Source organism: Eschrichtius robustus, chromosome 19, assembly GCF_028021215.1.
Source record: "Eschrichtius robustus isolate mEscRob2 chromosome 19, mEscRob2.pri, whole genome shotgun sequence".
Classification (NCBI taxonomy): Eukaryota; Metazoa; Chordata; class Mammalia; order Artiodactyla; family Eschrichtiidae; genus Eschrichtius; species Eschrichtius robustus.
The window spans coordinates 32,514,167-32,537,067 of NC_090842.1; the positions used below are offsets into that span (position 1 = coordinate 32,514,167).

A 22,901-nucleotide genomic window follows, 5' to 3' on the forward strand; every position below is an offset into this window, starting at 1 on the left:
GAGGAAAAAAAAATCTCTTCCTAGGAATAAATGGAGTCAGTATAGGTTGATAAATATGTACATTTTTATAAGAGTCACTGTAAATAAGGTGCTAACATTTTACTTTGAAGCCAAGTAGTTTGTCTTCTTTAAGAAGTTTCTGAGCAAAAATTTCCTCCCCTAATAGGTTGCATTTTAACTGTGGCTAGCAGGAGAATGAGTACATTTTTAGATAGGATGCATATACTGTTTTTAGTTTAACATGCAGCCTAGCTAATATCCCTTTGTGATTGTTTTAAGATTTTTACATGTCTTACCTCCATTGGGGTAACTTTTGCATTTACAACTTGATATACTTTGCCTTCATATAGTTGAGTCACTCTTCTGGAATAGAATTTGGATTTTGCTGAAGTGAGTAAAATTTGATATGTGATTTAAGAATAGCTGCTTATAAATTGCTGTATAATCACATCTTTTTAAATTCATGCAAAGAAATGTTAAGGTAATCTTGAATGTACTGGTATACAATGACTGTTTGGGATTCCAAGAATAAAATGCTTCCCTTATTTAGGGATACTTAAATTCATGGTTATTTTATGTAAAATGCTAAAATAAGTTTGAGCTATATACCAGATTAACACTGACATCTTGACTGAATTCCATTATTTGTCTTCAAGATGAAAGCCAACAGTTCCTACTTTGAAGGGATTTTATTTTATGATTATGTTTAAAAAACCATTAGCCTCATACTCAAACTAGTTGAAATATAGGCCTAGAAGTGGTGGGGGAACCTCCTTTAAAAATAAATATAAGATATAAAATCTTAAGTTACGGATTTCGGGATAGCTGTTCGGGAGGAATGTAATTTCCCTCCCTCCTGCCCCGAGACCTTATCAGAAGTGGGATTGAGTCTCGTGTGAGCCCTTTCCTAGTAAAAGGTTTTAGATAAATAAGCAAACATAACTGGTAAGATACAGAGAACTAATGAAAGCTATACGATCGCCCATCTGGTAAAAAGTTGTCCCTGCAGAATTCAAGCAATCATAAAATCACAGAAAAATGTATGTAATCAAGATATTCTTGCAGTGTGAGCAAAAACTCCCAGCCCTACACTGTAAAACACTAGCCTTGACATGTTTCCGTAGCCAGAACAGAACCAGGGTTCTCGTACACTCTTACGATTTCTTATCAAGTATCTGAGACTTGTTCTTAAGCTTTTGGAAATGATAGATGTGAATTAATAGACATCATATGTAATCCTGTTTGATTTAAATGATTATGTATTATATGTGCTGGCCAACTCTTCTCATTGATGATTTTTGAGTTAAGTGGGCTTCCAGTATTTGGTGTAACAAATATGACTGAGACTGGAAAATAAACACATTAAGTCACTTATCATTCTTTGGGAAGAGTTTATAGGTTTATTGCTCTTTTTAAAATGTTAGCCTTAGAATAACGTCCTAAACTATTTCTACTTCTTGACTTATTCAAAACAGGGAAAAAACACGCAACCGAGTATTTATATAAATGGAAAGCTTCGGAGCTGACAACCAACTAGTTGATACATATTTGAAACACATTTAAGATAATCCTTAATTGCAGTCAATAATCTTATAAGTAGATATATCCAAAATCAGCATAATGCCCACTTGAAGAAAGAACACTGATTGTGTTTGGATAGTGTAGAAGCAATAATCCTGTAATATGTATTTTAAAATACTTTAAATAGCTTTTGTTTATGCTTAATGTATGAATTGATCTATATCAGGATTTCTCAGTCTCGGCACTATTAGCATTTTGGATGGGATAATTTTTTGAGGCGGGAGCTGCTCAGTGCATTGCAGGATGTTTAGCAACATCCCTGGCTTTTACCCACTAAATGCCAGAACCTCTCTGGTCATGACAATAAAAACTCTCTCCAGTCAGGATCAAATATCCCCTGGGGGGCAAAATTGCCCCTGGTTGGGAACCACTGATCCGTATACCTGTGTATTTGTATCTGTATATCTATAGCTTTATCTGCATCTCTATATGCGCATATTTGTTTTAGGCACCCAAACATGATATGACACAGTTTAGGAGCATTAAATTTTATACTTTAGCGATCAAAGAGTGGAAGACAATGTAGAAAATCATTGATGTTTTGACGGAATTCATACTAACTCATAATTAGAGGGATTGATTGAAATTAGAGAATACGTTGTTTTACCTTTGGTTGGTAGAGTTTGGTTACTGAACTAGAGAAATGCTGTAATTAGTTGAAATGTTTTCATTTAAAAATACTGAGGAACATTTTGCTTAATGTGTGGTTCCGTTTTTACATTTGAAATTTCATAGGGTTGTGTGAGAAGCAAGGCCCAAGAGACTGATTGAAGATATTCAGTATAAATATGTCATGTCATTAGAGACCTGAAAGTTTGCTTTCAGTGGAAAGTCTCTGAGGTCCTTAGTCTTTTGATTGCAGCATGAACTACAAAGTCTGGCAGTACAAGGAAAATAACTCAGATTTTATCTTAGATGACTTTCCATTTCTATTTTGTTTTAAGACTTGGCAGTGCTTTGGCAAACCCTCACAGTGGTTCACCTGAATTTGAAGTGGACTGAGTCATGTGTCCAAAAAAATAAATGGCTTAGCTACACACCGAAGCTGCCAATTGCAAGGACCCCTGAGTTGATACTGAGGCCGTAACAGTTGAGTATTTCCTGTGGGCCAGGCCATGGTGCTGCAATGGCCAGTGGGTCACATACAGCCTCTGCCCTCGAGGGAGTCATGAAAATGGATCATTTTAGCACAGTGTAGAGTGATGTACAGGTTGCCTCAGAGCTTGGAAGAAGAGAATCCAGTGCAGCCAGGGGTGGGCAACATGGTGCCAAGGAAGGCTTTTCCAAGGTAGTGTTTTCTTTTTTTTTCTTTCAGTTTTATTGAGATATAATTGACATACAGCACGGTGTAAGTTTAAGGTGTGCAGTATAATGATTTGACTTACATTATGAAATGATTATCACGATAAGTTTCGGGAACATTTATCATCTCATTCAGATACAAAATTAAAGAAATAGAAAACAATTTTTTTCCAAGCGATTAGAACTCTTAGGATTTATTCTCTTAATGAGTTTCATATATAACATGCAGCAGTGTTAATTATATTTATCATGTTGTATGCTACATCCCTAGTACTTATTTATCTTATACTGTAATTTTGTACCTTTTGACCACTCTTATTCAATTCCTTCTCCCCCTCCCCACCCCGTAACCACAAATCTGATCTCTTTCTCTATGAATTTGTTTGTTTTTGAAGTATAATTGACCTACAACACTGTGTTAGTTCCTGTTACACAGCATAGTGATTCGACATTTCTATGCATTTCAAAATGATCACTGCGATATGTCACCATACAAAGATGCTGCATAGTTATTGACTATATTCCCCACACTGTACATTTCATACCTGTGACTCATTTACTTTGTTTTGCAACTGGAAGTTTGTACCTTTTACTCTCAGAAACCTATTTCTATCCTCCCCCCACCACCTCCCCCCTCTAGCGGCCATCTGTTCTCTGTATCTGTGAGTCTGTTTCTGTTGTGTTATGTTTGTTCTTTTTTGTTGTTTGTTTTTTAGATTCACATATAAATGAAATCATATGGTATTTGTCTTTCCCTGTTTGACTTACTGCACTTATCACAGTACCCTCTAGGTCCATCCATGTTGTTGCAAAAGGCAAGATTTCTTTCTTTTTTATGGCTGAGTAGTATTCCATTGTATACTACTACATATGCATCTTCTTTATCCATTCACCTGTTGATGGACACTTAGCCTGTTTCCATATCTTGGCTATTGTGAATAATGCTGCAGTGAACATCAGGGTGCATATATTTTTTTCAAATTAGTGTTTTTGTTTTCTTCAGATAAATATCCAGGAGTGGAATTACTGGATCTTATGGTAGTTGTATTTTTAGTTTTTTAAGGAACCTCCATACTGTTTTCCACGGTGGCTGCACCAACTTACATTCCCACCAACAGTGCAGAAGGGTTCCCTTCCTTTTCTCCGCATTCCAAGGTGTTGTTTCCTGAGCATCCTTGTAGATGATACCTACTGTGTGCATCAGTGGATCTACTTATTATAAACGAATCCACACTAAAGTGCCCATGACAGATGAGAACTAAGTTGTTCTTCCTCCCAGGGATATTAGAATTTATTACGAGACACAGCCCTTTCTAAACCCAAGTGATGCACTACCGGTAACAGAAATTTGCATGTGAATGTCAGATCTTTTGGGGACAGGTTCTTACGGTGACATCAAAGAAAGTAGCCACTTTTTCTCTCCAGATTAATGGCTACTCTTAGCTCCCATTTCAGTACTTTTCAAGAAACCAAAACAGACCAAGCACGTCTAATTTACAAGTTGCTATCATTACATAAAAGATGCCCACAGTTTGCCAAATACAATGGAAGACACACAGAGAAAATATTATTCTTACCTTCTGGAAGTTATACTCTGAATCTTTTCTTCTGCTTATTGTCGGCTGATATTCCTTCTCCTCTGTCTTTAGTCTTTCCTCTACTTGCAAACATCTGCAAGTGTCCTTTTTATCCATACAGCATGTCTGAGCTAAACCTCTCCAAAGAGCAGTCTGTACTTACTGGTTCCCATATCTACTCTCCCTCTGTCCTCTCTGCCAAGAATGCACGCATCCCCGTTTCTTTGCCAGGCCAACTTTATGACAAGTAGTTTTATCTACCTGAGTGCTCTTGTCTCATAGGCAAGTTCCTACACATCCTTCAAGACCCCCATTTAAATGGCTCCTCTTATTTGAAAACTTCTGCTGACTTTCCAGGGGTAGTGCTTTGCTTATATCTCTAGTGCAGCACCTGTCATGTGGCGTCCTACTTATCTTTTCCATTAGAGCTCTTCTCGGGTAGAAACTGAGTCTTATTCACATATTTTTTACCCAATACCTACGGTCTTTTATATTGTAGGCACTTAATAAATATTGCATGAAATGTTTCAATGATCCATTTATTTTTCCCACATTACCAAATTCCTACCTTTCCAAGCTCCTCACTCTTAACTTTTTTTTTTTTTTTTTTTAATCTCGTACCTCTTCCATATAAGACCCTTTGCTGGGGGCTTTGTCTTATGTTACTTCTCCTTACGTAGCCCAGTCCCACAAAGTTCTATCCTTTCCTCCTTAGAAATGAGGAAACAGAAGCTCAGAGAGGTAACATGAAGCAACATACCTGATGATACCCAGCATGTAAGTGGTAAAGCTGGGATTTGAACTTGGATCTTTCTGGCTCATTCATTCACTCGTGCATTCCACTGGTAATACTGATACATACTTACTGTGGGCAGCCATACTTACACTGGGACCAGAGGAAACCACATTGAACCAGACGAATTCCTTGTCACCACGGACTGCGTTCTAGTAAGATGAGAGACAGACAACTAAATGGGGAGTTAGCCATGAGTACAGATAGAAAAGGTGGCTTTTTGTGCTTTAACGCATTTAGTTCTCAAAACCCCCAGGATGAGGCAAATGGTATTCTTATCCCAGCATTAGAGATGGAAAAACTGAAGGCCACAGAGGCTAAGTGGCTTGTGCACAATTACATGGCTAGCAAGTAGCCCAGCTGGGGTTTGAACTTGTCCTTAAGATGAGTTCGGTAACTTGCCTACCATCCCGTAACTAGCTCGGCGGGATTGGAGCACAAAGCCACTTAGTCTGACTCGTGATCTCGAAGTGCTGTCTGTATTTCATTCTTCCTTCTATTGCCTCTGCCCAGTCTTGGCATCTGCAAATTTGCGCCAGGCTTGCCGTGTTAACTGGTCTCCCAGCTTCTGTCTTTCCTGATACCAATCTTGCATACCTCCCGCTAGCTATGTGCTCAGGGGCGGGCTTTACATCTCTCTCGCTACCTCTTCCCTCCAACAAAATCCTTCCCGGACCTTCCTGTTCAGTGCATTTCAACATACTTAGACTGGCCTTCAGGGGCCTTCAGGGCCCTCCAGAGCCTGGCTGCCGACCATCTCTCCCAGCTGACCTCACCTTCCCTCCATACCTGCCCCTCCCCTGCAGCCAGGTAGGTCTCTGTTTGTTCCTGGAAAGAAGCCAGTACACGCTGAGCTCTGCAGCTTCGCTCACCCCATCCTCTCTGCCTGGGACACCCCCTCCTTCTGCCTTCTTCCTTGGTTCAAGACGTGTTCCTCGGAAAGGCCATTCCCTTTTGATTCCGTCTCCTAAACTTGCAGACCATTTGTCAGTGTCACTCACTGACCTGGCCCTTCGGTTGTTAACTATTTTTGTCCTATCACCCTAACTGAATTGTCATCCCTTAAAACCAACAATCGTGCCTTCTACTTCTACTTCTTGACGTCTTCAGAAAGGTAGATATAGCCCCAACCATATCCTTTTAATTCGCATCTAATAGGTACTCACTGAAGCGTTGGTAAGGCTTTCGGGAGGAAGTGAGATGAACTATAATTACACAAAAGGCACTGTCACTCCACAGCATATTTGGCCCCTGTTGGTGTGTATTTAAGGAAAATCAGGCCTTTTCCTATTTTCTGAACGTTGGTGTTGCTCGGTTGCTGGGCCAGTCCCAAAGATTGCTCCATTTTTGCTAAAAAGAAAACTTGATTTGAGAAGCTTAGTACCCTCTCTTCTACTTGTATTTGTTTTTCTGATATTAAACAAGTGCAGTTGGGTTTCAGAAGTTGTTGGGACTTTTTTTTCTTTTCTTTTTTTTTTTTCTTGCTACTTCTAACTAGTCCAGATGGCTATGCAATTCACAGACTCAAATGTGTCCAGATCATGAAAATCCAAAGGCCTCCCTGTTTGGGTAGAGTCCATATGTTTAGGCATTGTTGTTTCTTGTGTGGGTCCACAGAACGTGTTGAAAAATCTAACAGTGGAACTTGCATTTCCTACTTGGTCCAAGTTAGGATGTTTCTGTCCTTCCTCCTGGTCATGAGGGGAGGGGAGAGAGGTCACCTCACAAGTGATTACTTTTTCCTCTAAGCAAGAAATGTAATAAGAGATTGTAAATAATTGAACGAAGCCGTTATTACTGTAAACACTACAGCCTGTGCTATATCAGCATTTCGGGAAGATCAGCATCCGATACATGGAAAGGTTTTTTTAAAAACGATAATATGTTCCAGAAAATGAAAAGTTAAGGTCTCTTAGAAACAATACAAACGTTATCAGTAGAAGTGAAGTATACCAAATTTATATATTCAGGAGAATGTGAAACTTATACCATTGATTGTTAAAGGGCTTTAAAAGCTTCTTATTACATTTGGTAACAAAATTCTAGGCTTAGTTGTAAAATCCTGGGTTAACTATCATTTGGAAATTTAAATATACATTACAGTAAATATTTAGAAAATGTTTTTCTAAAATGTTCCATTTAGGTCAATAAACTTGTCTGTAGAAGTCTTTTATAAGGATTAAAAAAAAAAAAAAAGAAATTTCTACCCATTAGCCTAAAATTAATCAGGCTCATCATTTTCAAATATGAGTGTATTTTAGAGTTCCTGAGAAGCCGGTAAAAAAAAAATACAGATTTTTAGTTTCCTGCAGCCTAGAGGTTCTGATATAGTAAATCCACGGTGGGGATCAGGTCATCGGCACCATTACCAGACATCTGCTTATTCCGTGGTCCCTAGCACCACACTTTGAGAAACTCTGACCTAGACTACAAAGCAAAAGTTTCAAAAAACAGGATTTCTTTCAATGAGAAAAAACTTAACTATCAAATTTAATGCTCAAATTCTTGCCCCAGTGATGTTAGATTGTTGGCTTTCTCTTTTCTTTTTGCCTCTTTTTTCACTGCAGCTTGTTTTTGGCCACTGAAGGCATCCATGCTTAACACTCCAACCCCACCCACCTAGGCCTCTTTATCTTTTCTAGAAAAGGGTAAGTGCATTTGCTAGAATAAAGCATTTTTTTCAAGCTACGTATCTCTAGTGTTTCAAATATTCATTTTATTAGAAAGTATAATTCTTCCTATTACCACTTTTTCCCCATAGGCGTGGTTTTTGGAGGGACCTGTGGTGACAGATGCTTGGTTTCTCCTCTTCATTTGAATTTCAAGTGCTTATTCTGTGCCCTGCTTGGCTTGGAGGACAATTCTACATACCATCATTTCACATCTAGAAATTAATTCATCTGTTTGTTCATTCAATTGAGATTTATTGAACACCTACTATTTATCAAACACTCTTCCTGGCACTGGGACATCAGTGTAAACAACAGATAACACATCCTTATTAAGTTTACAATCTAGTGGGGGAGAAAGACAAGAAATATGTTGAAAAGTGTTATGGAAAAAATCGAGTAGGGAAAGAAGGGTAGAGTTCTAGAGGTGGAGGAGGGCTGCAAAGAAATTTTATACAGTGGTCAGAGAGAAGGTGACATTTGAGAAAAGACTCAAAAGGAGGGAAGTGAGCAAGCCATGGGGACACTTGGAGGGACAAGAGTCTGGGCACAGGAAACAGCCAGTGCAAAGGCCCTGAGGCAGGAATGTGTCCAGGGTCTTGAAGCAACAGCAAGGAGGCCGGCAGGGCTAGGGTAGGATAAGCAAGTGGGGGAGAACATTGGCAAAGGTCAGAGAAGAAGTGGGGCCATTGTACAGACTTGGGCTTCTTCCCTTGGGTGAATGGGCAGCCATTGCAAAGTTTTGAGCAGAGGAGCGATGTGATCTGCCTTGGATTTTCAAAGGATTCCTTTGGCTCTGTGCTGAGAATAGACTGTGGTGGGAGCATGGCAGAGCCAGCGGGACCTGCCAGGAGGCTGCAGCAGGGATGCAGGAGGGAACGGACGGCTGGGGCCTGCCTGAATCCTGTGGAGGGGTGGCAAGCGGTCAGCTTTGGATATAATTGGAAAGATGAGCCAACAGAGTCCTTTGATGATTTGATGAGGGAAGGGAGAGAGAAAGACTGGATTCAAGGATGATTTTTGGCCTGAGTCACCGGAACTGAGTCACTTCCCCATCAAAGGAGACGAGGAAAGGCTGCGGGTGGAGTGGTTTGGGGAGAGGAGGAGGAATTCAGTTTTGCTCGCATGATTGAGATGCCTATTGACAACCAAGGGGAAGTGCTGTGGGCAATTGAATATATGAGTTTGGTGCTCGGGAGATAATTATCTAGGAGTTTTTAGCGTACGCAAAGGTAAATAATATTTTTGAAAGTTTATTTCCTTAAAAAAAAATCTTGCTTTGTACTTGAACCCGTTAATGTATGTGTGCATATGTATATATGTGTGTGTATAATTGTATATATGTGTGTGCATAATTCTCTCAATACATAATTGTATAATTAGCAGAATTATGTGTGTATATGTATGTATGTTCTTCTGCTAATTATACCTCATACTCCATTGTTTGCAGTTTTTTGTTTCTAGCCTATTGTTGACCCCCTAACCTTTGGTACAGACTGACTTTATTGACCAAGTCATTCTCTGTTTCCTGGTATGGCACTCCAGATTTACCCCTGATTATCATCAGTATTACTATCATTCGCCATATTGGGCTTGTGTTCACTCTTTTGGGCTGTCTATCTTGAAACAGATTACCACTGCTGAAAATGGTTACAACTTGATTATCTCTGGTAAGTTCTTTTCCGCGGGGCAGTTAACAGAGCCTTCGAGAGTGTGTGAACTTAGCAGTGCAGCCTTCTCTATCATGTGACCATGCTTGGCACACTTGATCCACGATGGCACAGTTCATTTGTGTAAGCAACTTGACAGATGTCCTTACTGAGGCATCAAATTGGATGGTGTCTGCTAACAAATCTAATGGGAAAAAAGAAAAGAGAATTCAAAGGATTATCTTTTTTTTTTTTTTTTTAGGATTAAATTTGTGCCGTTTAGCTGTTTGATACCCTGTAGTTAATGCTGCTTTATTAGAAGCCCATACAGTTCTTCACATGGGTGTCAAAATAATTTCAGTGAAAATGATGTTGTGTGGACTCATCAGGCTGAAGTCTTCGTCTTGTGATTACAGATGGGTTATTGTCTGCTGTTTCACTGTCTTCCAAGCCCTTTGCTGGATGAGCTAGACTTAACAATCTCCATTAATTTACTTTGGCATTTCACATGGCTCGTCAGGCCACAAACACCATGGTCTTTAATAATTTTTTTTTAAATCCTGCAATGCTCCTTTTTAATTGATGTCCTTCATAAATTGTATTTGCCAAAGCTGTAATTACTCATCAAGCAGTGAAAGCAAACCTACCTCCAAGTACAATGAAGATGTTCTTTTGTGAAATTATTAAGATACAGAAGTTCGACATGCAGAGTAATTTTTTTAGCTCTGCTTTATAATTATATCTTTTGGGAATGTATCTTTGGGGATCACACCTATTAGAGCCTATCAAATTGGAAAGGACCGATCATCACCAGTGCACCTCATAAATGCCCTTGCCTCACAGTGACCATTTCCCAATATATGTGAAGTCTTTAAAACAGTTGGAATTGGCCTGTTTCTTTCATAATGTTTTTAAATGCTCTTTAGAGTGGTTAACTCTGTTTCACCTGAGTTTCATTTAATTTATTTGAAATATTTTGTTTTGACTCTTGAAATCGCATAGAAGAACCTTATATCATTGGGTAGGGGATCCTAGAAGGAACATCAGTGGAGAGTTACCATCGAAAAAGTTTGGAAATAGGCCAAATTAAGGTGACTTAGAATCGCGTAGAAGAACCTTATATCATTGGGTAGGGGATCCTGGAAGGAACATCAGTGGAGAGTTACCATCGAAAAAGTTTGGAAATAGGCCAAATTAAGGTGACTTAGAATCTCATAATTTAGAAATTCGCATTTAGTTGATTCGCAAAATGCATAAACTTTACCATGGTGCAAAATTACGATATCAGCTTTTATAAGAAGGCTCCAGGGAGAGTAAGAAAGTACCGTCAATAAAGGATTTGGAACAAGGTTTCCCAGAGTGTGTTCCCACAGGGTGTCGTGAGGGAAACGAAAAGGAAGCGCTCCACAGCGAACCTGGGAGGGAAGTTTACCGTCTCCCACTTAAAGAAGAGTCAGGTGTGTCCAAGTAGGAACCTTGCCATCTTTTGCGTCATTTTGCCTCCAGTGTCTTGCATGTTGTAGGCATAGAAATATTTGCTGAAGAGTGAACTGCAGGACTTCTCAGAGCCTTTAACTTTACAGCGAGCACTGTGATTGATCCAAGAGAGCGCGGTGATCCGCAGCCTTTCCCGGACTTACTGGACTTTGGAACCCTTTTCTTGAGGAACGTTTTACTAGACTTAGTAAACGAGATACTCTCTGGGAAATTCAAGCTTTGAGTAAGATCGTTAAAAATAAAGTTTTGAAATTGATCACTGAGTGAAATATTCAAGTTTTTTGCTGCGATTGGAACCTAAGTGATACAGATTATGCGGCAGGAGGGATGTCAGGCTTCATTGCTTGTATCTGTGATTTTGGGCAAGTTGCCTGACCCCGAAAAGCCTCAGTGTGTTCATCTGTAAAATAGGGATAGTAATTATATTTCTCTAACTGGTTCTTGGGAAAATAAATTACATTTGGTCCCACTCTGGAAAGTCAAATGAAATTATGTAGAGGACTTCACTGGGTAAACCCTTATTATCATTATCATTGTAAAAAAGTGAGGGATAAAACTGCTCCATTTAGGATGGTTGATTATGATACACTGAAGTTAAAATGCGATCGACTTTTCTCCCTCTCTCCCTTCCTTCAACAAATAGTGGAGGGCTTCTCACAGGCCAGGCGTTGTTTTTAGTTCTAGGGGAGACAGCAGTGAACATAGTTAAGGCCCCTTCCCTCGTGGACCTAGGGTTTTTGTAATATAATGTGTTTACCCATGTCATGGTCTCTTAGAACATAAATTTAATTGTACACAATTCAGTTAAAGTTAACTGTTCTGAGGTCATTATATTAGAGATCCGCCCCAAAGGATCACTTTTTCTCTCAGAATTGAACCTGTTCTTACATGAAACAAGCAAACGTGGGATCCCTTTCTTCCTGATCAGGTCCACCATGGCAGTCGGGTGGCCAGATTTAGCAAATAAAAACATACAACATGCAGTTAAATTGACTCCCCCATAAATAAAGAATAATTTTTTTCTATAAGTATATCCCAAATACTGCAAGGGACATACTTATACTAAAATAAAAAGTGGTATATTTAAAAATGAAATTTAACTGGGCATCCTGTATTTTTTTTTTTTTTTTTTTTTTCCTGACGACCCTTCCTCTCTAAACCAGGGGCCCATCCCCCTGCACAGAAAAAAGATGATTGCAACAAGTCAACGTTTGGATCCATCTGTGCAGAGGAGATATTTTACCCCAAACAGAATAGGAACCTTTGCTTCCATTTGAAATGATTTATAGCTGTTCCCGCCTGATCGCCGAGTGTTTCCAAATTAAAAGCCATTAATTAAGGCCTTCTATAGATACAAAAGATATGCGAGGAGTGCTTTGTAATTCCAGCTCAGTACTTCAGGTGAGAGCTTTTCAAATTACGTGGACCACTGGAGCCACCTGCTTGAGGAACCACGATGGGAGCCGTCTCGTGGCTCATCAGCACGCCACCGTGCCAGCGTTGTTACTGAATTTTCTCATTTCTCCAGGGCAAATACTAATTAATGGATACAATTCACAGCTGATTAGCTGTGGTTTCTTCAGTAATTACATTCGCATACTAACTGTTCAGAAGAGGATTTCTAACCCAGTTCTTATTTCACTCTAAGCTTAATTTGTTTTTTGAATTGTTTAGGCCCTTCGTTTAATAGCCATTTTATTTTTCTTTGTTGTTTTAGGTGCTATTAGATAATAAGTGAGTTTAATCTTTAAAAAAATGCTCTCTGATAATGAGCTGTTTGCCTTAAATGGATTTCTATTTCCCCAACAAAACCTACATTTAAATAACAGTAAAGTTGTGATACAGGCTTTCGGGAGGTTTGAGTCAGGAATTGGTACGTGGAATATACATCGTGGCCCAAGTTCTCATAAATCTCCAAAAAGAACATTCTAAATGGAGGCCCGAGATCTTAATTCTAAAATCATTCATTCATCAAAAATTCCAAGGTAGAAACCTATCCCTTTTCTTGCATATATTTAACGTTGTAAAAAAAAAAAAATGGGGGAAAACTGTGTGTGTGTGTTCATGCTCTCCTGCTCACGTGTTTATTTTTTAAATGATTTTTAAAACACTTTATTGAGGTATCGTGGACCTACAAAAAAACTGTACATATTTCATGTATACAACTTGATGAGTTTGGAGATAAGTATACATTGGTGAAGCCATCACCATGTGTTTTTGATATCACATGCCTTCAGAGAAACTAGATAAAGGGCTTTCTTAAGTGCTAACAAATACATCTTTCATAAATCCTTATAAAGATACTTATCCAAAAGAATCTGAGGGCTCGTTGTGTGAGGATGTATTTAGGTGTGATTTTACAGGGTGGGATTTTGCTGCTGTAGACCATAACAGCGTTCTGGAACCCTTAGAGCCTTCCGTATAAATCCTGCTTGGTTCTTGGATCCCTGACATGGGAAAGGGCAGCGTGTCAGTCCCGCTTCTGTGCAGGAATCCTACAGGTTCAGAGTCGGAGGATGAGAGCCCCCCAGAAATAAGTGCTTGTGGGTTTATTGGGAGGAGGATTATGTGGGTCTTTCATATCTATGTGTCTGTATCTATATTGATTCTCTGTATTTATCTGTGTGTTTGTATCTATCTGTGTACCTATCTCTTTGGGAAAATTGTGCCTTTTACTTTAAATAATTACTAGCTCTATTTATAATAGAGAATGGATATACGTTTCACCCTGTGGAGGCCAAACCTATGTGTTATTTGATGCATGAAAGGAAGGAAATAATACACTTTATAAAAAGAAGGGCATTCTTCTACCATTTAAAAATCATGAAAATAATATAGCTCTGGATAATTATGCTCACAGAGCCTTTCCACATTGCCAGACTGATAAGAGAATGTTTAAAGCAACAAAACGTTCCTACTTAGACCATCTGAACCTGAAAATACGTTTCTGCCAAAATCCAAGTTTTACATTTTGATAACAGGTCTCTAGAAGGAAAGAGCTTATGTCTGAAATGCTGATACAGTCTTATTTGTGATGGCCTGAATGGGCTATTGTGTTAGGGAATTAAATAAAAATTGCTGTGTTCATAGGATCCCGCTTATTTTTTAAACCTCTTTGCACTTAATGTTACATTGAGAGATTAAATACCACTGTTTTCAACAGCTCTGATGGATACAGATATCGTTTTAAACTCTGGAGATTTAAAAAATATTCTTTAGTCTTATTATTTATTTATATTCATGCCACACCCCATTCACGGGAAAATAGAATTTGAGTCCTGGGAATTGAATTCTATTCACTTTAATTCACATTTTAACCTACCCACACTTGTGACATCTGTTCTTGAAAAGTAAGCTATGAAATCCCAACATGCTTTAAAAATGTGTCAGGGTGATTTTCTTGGAAACTCTTTTCCTGCTAACCTCTGACAAATGCTAGTTCGATTAACAACACCCACTAGTGACCAGTTGGCCAAATGTTTACAATTGTCTCCCTTTGCTATTAGTCTCGATGAGAAACAACACTATTTTCTAGAATTATCGCGTTAGCTTAAGTCGGTGCTTTATTTTCTGAGGGAACCAGCCGACAGCATATAGCATAGTGCAATCTGTCACAGTTCACATTTGGTCCGAGTGAAACCACCCTTTTATCTCATAACACCAACATTCTTTCCAGATCCCATCTGAGCAGTAAGTAAACCCCCAGAATTCTTTATGATCCTGCATATTAACATAAAACAATCTGTTTTCTTTCAGTTTGGAAATAACAATAACTACATGAATATGGCTGAAGCAAACAATGCTTTCTTTGCAGCCAGCGAGGTAGGTGTCTGCCTTAATGTATCTGTTCATGTTTTGTGTGTTATTTAGATCATTTAACAGGCTTGAAGGGAAAAGCCAAGTATTGAATTTATCTTGTTATTACGTGGCACGAGGTAACGACTTTGGAGGAAAAACGAGAAAAACCTATTGGAAGAGAAAATAACCTGACAAGTCTTTATCACTCGTCCATAGGCTGTTAGGAACGTTAGTAATTCACATACACATCTCTTGATGAAAAGAATATAGATGCAAGCAAAAGTAAATATATAAGAAAGGATAGAATATCTATCCAAACTATATTTGGAAACTAGGATGGAAGGGACTCCTAATAGAAAATATTTAAACTTCACACAGCTCTGGGGATAATTTCATTAAGTTGACATGGTTTGGGAACAGTGTGGCAGAACAGTATTACAATTTCTGGGGTCTTCAGTGAGAGTGGTGTAAAATGAGTGTTTTTGTTAGATTCCCACACCCGAGTACGGTGCCTGGCACATAGTAGATGCTCAATAAATATGTATTGAATGAATGAATGAATGAATGGGCATGCTCCAAGACTCGGCTATAGCTAGGAAAATTAGTCGATGGATTTGAAATGCAACACCATGGTGGCTCTGAGTTTGTCTGCAGTTTACCAGTGCCCATGGAACAAACATATTTTTGTTGCTGTTTTCACTGCCTTCCCTACTTAGTGACTTAAGGCTGCTGTCTTGGTCTCATTGGCCTGCCCTCCAGAACAACCTCCATCTTGATTAGATCAAGAAAGAGTGGATATATGTACATGTATAACTGCCTCACTTTGCTGTACAGCAGAAAGTAACACAACATTGTGAATCAGCTATACTCCAATACAAATTTTTTAAAAAAGAAATGGTTTCCTAAATATGGTAGACCGTGTGAGATTTAAGATTTTAAAACAAGAACAAGCAGAAGTGAAATTTGTCCAAATGGAACATTTCCTCTTGTGATTCCTGTAATAAAAAGTCTTCATTTTCCAAATACATTCAAATATAGGAAACTGGACCAGCTTGACCCCAGAGAATGAAAATCATAATGGCTTCGTAAATGATCTCAGTTACAGGGAAGCAGGTGGTATGGAAGAAATTAACTTGGAGAAATTAGTAGAAAAAGTTGGGGAATCGAGAACTAAGAGTATCCGTAGGTTAATCATTTTTGCAGTGACCATCATCTCTCTAACCAAGGAGACCGCCTAGATAAGGGAATATTGTTTGGCACTGGCTGCTGTGTTGTTTGTGATAATGAGCACAAACCCCATCTGTAAGGACAACATGATGTTTCATTCTGTAGGATTTTTTTCCCTACATTTGAATCAAACATTGATGAAAGCTCTACTGCCAGCAGCTGTTCAGAGACAATTTAATTCCAGCTGTGATAATTCACCGTGTCAGACATTGGCTGTTATATGTTGATACAACAGTTCTCCAGATTTGCATTTTTATCAAAAGGAACAAATGTTTTGAACATCTCAGTACAGATGGTATTTAATCATGTACATACTACTTTAACATGTACAAGGTAAACACTGGAAAGTCAATATCTGTAAAAAGTAATCATATAAACTCTAACTGATTAATCTGATATTGGTCATATGGCATAGTTGCAAAAGTCAATGTCTTTTTCTTTGGTTGCTGCCATACTTGGTTATTTTTATTATCTCAGATAACCAGTGTTGTGATTACTCTTTTCTCTAAGGAATGTTTAGCTTTATATTTAATGGATTACCCCTCTTTAAAAGTCATTTAAGATTTTAGCATTTTCTTAGTTATATAATATAATATTATGGTATTATTTTATTAGGTTATGAAATAGTAATATATTAAATTCTAGCTCAAAATTAATTTGTCTTTAAAAAAATATACTGGAGGAACACATAATATGTAAGATCTCTCTTTATTCCTTAACAAAAATAAAAATGACAACCTCCTTAATTTTAACTACCTCACTTAAGACACGTTAGAGTTTAAGAAGTAATCTTATATAATTATTTCACTGTACATCTTTTCTTGAACAAAAAATAAAGCCCAAGTAAATGTTAATGCACTATGTTATAGTATGTGCCTAATTTCCCAATCACTGCATTAAAAGTAAATTTATTTTTTTTTTAACATTTTAATGAGTACAGACTAATTCAGGAAGACTTTAGGTTTGATGCTGTAAAGTCGAAATTGTGCCTGAAACTGATTCCCTTCCCATAGGTATCGCCCTGTAGATAACACTGCGGGGACCAGGATGCTCTGAGTTTGAAATTCACACATTTGCTTTATGTTTTCTGTCTGTGTCATGATTACCCTGACCATTTTTAAAGTACTTTAAATATTTATTGAAATAATATTTCAAGTGTTAATTACAGTGGTAATGAAAACAGCCAAATGCCACATATCAAGAATGAGTGTTTATCCGTATTGTTAATGTGATATGTTAGATTTCATTAAGCAGTAATGGGGTAGCAAATGAGTCACAAATTACAGTTGCATCTGTTACTAGACCACATTAGTGCCAAAATAACGGCAAATGCAGCCATAGGGTTACATTCATTAGCCAACCACGCTTGTGGCCAATTCATCCCTTTGTGTTTGAGAACTTGGGGTACCACAGTCAGAAATTGACATCCTTTGGGGGGTCATTATTAGAATAAATATGTCAGAAAATCTAATATTTCATTCTAGCTTTCAAATGTGTTATTATGCTCTAATGTTTTGCATCTATTGAATCTGCTAAGAACCTCAAGATGTTCAATTGTCCTGCCATAGACTCCCATAGCTTGTGACCTCTTTATTTCTGGTGAGATACAAATAGTAGTTGACAGGTTCTATAGGCAAGAAATGCTGTTGTTTTTTTTTCCCCTTGCATTTGTTTCTATTTTCTCTCAAATGGTTCTTAAGTTACATCATCATTGATAGCTTGAAGAAGGATGATTTTCAGCTCTTAATTAGTTCTTTTAACCAGTTACAACAGATTCAAATTATCTGGCACCAATTCATTCTTCAAAAAATACTATTAATAATAAATGAACTATAATGTTGACCCTCTGAGCTAGGAATAAAAAGTATCTGAGCTGTCCCCGAACCCCTTCACCCTACCAAAAAAATATTCTAGACCTTGACCCTTCTCCCCACAAAATCCAAGTTCTATTTTAAGAAAGATAATTCATGGGGTTCAGCAAGGCAGCCCTGATTTGCATCCCAAGGCCCTATGTGAAAACACTATCTTTAAGAATCTAAGTAGCCATGAAGAAAACAATGCATTATTTACTTAGGTCTTGAGAAATAACACTTGTCTAGGTAATTGAGCAACATCCATGGAATTAGAACATTTCTATCAATATATCTCTATGCTCGTTCTGTGGTCTTTAAAAGCTGAAGACTGGAAGAAAAGTGTTCTGATAAATACATATCGAAATCTTCCTATAAAAGAAAATAACTCTCCTTACAATTTAAATAAAAGCCCTAGATATATATACTCTGATAATCCTTATATGAAATGCTTTATTACAGACAGTAACAATTTCCATGGAAGCATTCATTGCACTTGAGAATATACCAATAAGGAAATTTAAAAAGCAAATCATACATTCAATATCACTTGTTTTATATGTTGTGGCAGAAAGTAAATATGTGTAGTGTTCACTTCTGGATTCATGTTGTGTGTGTGCTTCACAAAATCGTCAGCATTTGATGAAGCATGTGGATAATGTAAGCGTTTGAGCCGTTTCACTAACATATCAATAAAGTGGCAATTTGTTATATAGCCAAATCTAATGTCGCTGGTGCTGCAACTAACAACAAAGACAGATGTTGCTAATTAAGTACGCATTAAAAAACTGTTAATACTGATACTCCATTAAAATCATATGATAGTAAGACTCAAATCTTTAATCAGAATGATCAGCAAAACTTTATATATGGAAATCTGTGTTTAAGATATTTTCATTTGAGAAATAAATGTTTGGCCTAGCTATGTAGTATTTTCATGCGAAATTTTTCTTTTTCCCTCCAAGGAGAAATAAGATATAGGAAGAGAATATGAAGATATCTGTATTTTGTTTCCTTTAGCAGACGTTCCATACACCAAGCCTCGGGGATGAGGAGTTTGAAATACCCCCGATCACGCCGCCTCCAGAGTCGGACCCCGCTCTGGGCATGCCGGATGTACTTCTACCTTTTCAAGGCCTCAGCGATCCGTTGCCTTCCCAGGGAAGTGAATTCACGCCCCAGTTTCCCCCTCAAAGCCTGGATCTTCCTTCCATTACAATCTCAAGAAATCTCGTGGAACAAGATGGCGTGCTTCATAGCAGTGGGTTGCATATGGTAGGCAGCAAATTTACTGCTTGAAAGTGTTTTAGTTATTGTTTGTACTTCTCAGGGTAAAGATCTGAGAGCCCATGTTCTAAAACATGCTCGTGCCTATGCACCGGTGGACCTGTGGATTGTTCCTCCCAATGCCATTTAAATGCAGGTAGTGGATTAATCCCTGGTGTGGGACAAGAGCTTGCAGGTTTGGTTGACTTGAAAGAGGAGGACCCAACAAGATCCTTCTGGTTTGAAATGAGTTTCTGAGGAGTCTGATTCATTGGTTTGAAAGCAGCCCATCTTCCCTTGCCTTTGGTTTGACAAAGAGGTGTACTTGAGTTGAAAGTTTGGCCAGGAGAGTTTTTAGAAATGGAAGCCCTTATCAAGTGCCCGGGTCTTTCGCATTTGTTGGATTAAAGCATCACGTTTATGATACATGATTTGCTCCTACCTGAGATGAAATATCAAACTGTGGTACAGAGAAAGGGAGAAAGAATAATTGCTTATAACCAGCAGAGAAAAATATAGAGCGGGTTATTGTGTGAAATATACCTAATTGTGGTATTTATTGTCGTAAACATCAAGTAAGGCCCTCCAGAGAGCCAAGGTTACTAATGCAATAATTCTGGTTCTGTTTTTCTTAGTGTGCAATTATAGTTAGCAATCACCAGAGTAAATCTGCTTAAGTATTTTAAACTCTTCTGCTGGGATTTTTTTTTTTTCTACCATAGTATATAATGCATTTGTGTCTATCTAGGTGAGGTACTAGGCAGACATTTTAAAACAAGATTAATAGTTTATAGGGCTTTTTTTTTAACCCTGATAAAATGAAACAGATGTGTTGGTATAACAAAAAACAATTCCTATTGCTTGTTTACATATTTCTGTGCACATTATGACCATGCCAGCGATGTTTATTGGTTTCATTGTTAATTCCCCAGATAACAACAGATGATTGCCAAATATGTAGTGGATTAGCAGTGCAAAGATTCAGTGTGCTCTCTGAAATATAAGATTACTTTCCCAAATAGGATTGCGGCAACATAATTTTCTTTGCCTGTGATCTTTTGTGTTTGAGCTGAACATCAGGGTTTTTATTTTTACTTTTTTGTCAGAAAAGAATGCAGGGAACAGTCGGGAAATGGTCATTAAGTATTCATAAACGTTCCTCGCCATCACAAATAATTGTTTCCTGTGGACTTTCTTACATTTTTGTCCCTTTGACACTGGAAGGGAGGGTTCTGTCCTCTGTTCCTCTATAATCAGCCTTGCAGTGTTGTGCCTGGAAAATAATAAAAATAAAAAGGGTGTTTAGTCACCAAGAGAGTTTGCCCAGGGTTCACCATTATTCATAGATGCTCAGCGAGGCTCATTTAAGTTAGGGAAATAGTTAAAAGACCATATAATGCATGCTAAAATGTGTGCTTTATTAAATTGGTAAATATTTATTAATAATATAAGAATCTGCCTTTAAATTAAACATCTGATGAATTACCTTGCCTTAAAGCTATAAAACTGTTATTGCTGCTATAAAAAAAGTGTAAAGGAGGCATTTTGACTATGAAATTTCATTTCATGGTCAATTGAATTTACTATATTGGAAAGAACTAAAGATGGAATCATAAAATAATTATGATATTCACATACACTTAAAGAACAATGCTTTCACGGACTGGCATTGGAAAAGAGGACTCAATTTTTAATGCTTCTTGTGTAATGTATTGCTAATCATTCAAGCCGTTGAATTTATTTCATTGATTTTTAGAAGTATGAGTACTTTAGCCAAGTGCAAGCTGGTGTCATGGTATTTACGTGGACCTCATCACATTTATTGGTGTCTTTCTGAAGTTTTGCTGAACCCGAGTGATATTTATTTTGGCTGGAAACAAACTAATCTCGTTGAAAATTCTAGTAGAATTTCATCTTGAAGAAATGTCATGGGATTTTAAGTCACAAATGTTGGAAAAAATAAAATGTACCAGGACAGAATTATGATGAATACAATGTGTCGTTGGCTTTGTTCTATGTACTACCTGACATGTTCACCTATAAACTTGAATTCAGAATCGCCAGAGGCATGGTTAAAAATAGGTTATGTCAAGGTTCTTCTATATTTCCCTCCGGGTACCGAGGTGGCTGGCGACATCATAATGCTCCACAGCAACTCCTCGGAGATTTCCCTTAGGAAGGTCACCAGAAAAATAATAAATAATACTTTATACATCATGCGCTCGGCTTCCCAGTGTGCACCGGCTATCATACCTTATGCAAGTAAGAAGTTTTATTATCCAAATGAATATGGCTGTCTGTTAAGGATTGCTATGGTGAATTAAGACTTTCATATAAGAAGAAAAGCCAGCTTGTTTATGGGGTATTGAACCAGCTTTTCTTCAGAGCTTCATTGGTTTTCCTTTAGAAAGAGTGACAGTTTGTCACATTACTGATTAGCTGCATTTTTGTTGGCAACCAGCACAACATGTTTATCTTCCTTAAGTTCCTGCCATTATATTTAAAAAACAGAAAGCAGGAACAAAAAAGAAAAGGGGGGGATTAAAGAGAGTCTAATAATTAGCATTCCCATTTCAAAATATGCAAATAATGCCCTGGTATTCAAAAGCGAATTGTTGAAAAAATTGGAAGTCGATGCATTTGTGACTTCAAAGAACAACCTTGATTTGCTTGTTGTGGATATGTGTATTTTCACACAGGATGTCGCTGGCAAGTTGAAATCAACAGTCAGTTTGGTTAAAAATTCTTTACCCCTAAGCATTATTGTCAGTTCAGATGATCATCTGGAAATTATTTTAATCTACAAAAGATTGCAATCCTAAAAATCTACAACGTGCGCTCCAAAGGGTTTCTTTCTTTTTTGTTTTTTTTTAACACCTCTCTGTAATCTGCCCAGTCTGCTGAGTAGCATTGACATCAGTAGTACATCAATTTCAGAAAGTGGATTATTTTTACTAGACAGCTATTGTGACATATTGGGTCAGTCATAAATGAAAGATATTCATGCAAGCATGCAATACTTGTAATGAAGTCTCACTCTGACCTTCTGTATGATTGATTCTGTAATTTAGTTTTCTCAGGCAGTGCCTGAAATGAAATGAAATCATGTTGAACAAGTTTTGAATACCCACAGTGCACCAGGAGAAGAAAAATCTGCAGCCCTAGAGGCTTGAGAGAGAGCAGCTGAACGATTTATCTCTATGCTATTATAGCCTTTGCCAGCATTCAACATTTCTTTTTTTTTTTTTTTTTTTCTTATTTGGCTTAAGTACTTAATTCTGCAGGTAGCAGTAAATGGGAAAATAAAATGCTGTTCAGATTTAAAATGACAGGACAGGAGTATGTGCAGGGGACTGATAAAATATCTTGAATAGAACTGACCTTTCATGTAGCTGAAAGTTACTGGGGGATTCATCCTCATAATTACCATATAGATTATTTTTATTTCTTTCCTGCAATGAAACATTTCAGAGAGCAGTAGTGCTGATTGAATGAAAATTGAACTTGTTAACATTCTTTTCAGCTTAGCCTGTTGTACATAACAGAAGGTTAGCTTTGATGAATTTCAAAATTCTCTTTGATATCCAAGAAACAGACAGTAAAATAATTGTCTCTAGTCTGATATTTTGTATGCCCCCCAAAAGAGAATTTATAAAACACACTGATAATTCACATACTTTTTCTTCGTGCAT

The 22,901-nt window shown here is 37.7% G+C and overlaps 1 protein-coding gene across 1 annotated transcript in view; it reads left to right on the forward strand.

Annotated features, from left to right (window-relative positions):
* TOX3 (TOX high mobility group box family member 3) overlaps window positions 1-22,901 on the forward strand; it is a 105,876-nt gene that overhangs the window by 59,225 nt on the left and 23,750 nt on the right. Inside the window, exons 2-3 of the mRNA XM_068528309.1 lie at window positions 14,825-14,890; window positions 18,964-19,218. Of these exons, the coding sequence (XP_068384410.1) occupies window positions 14,825-14,890; window positions 18,964-19,218 (321 nt within the window). The remainder of the gene's footprint in view (window positions 1-14,824; window positions 14,891-18,963; window positions 19,219-22,901) is intronic.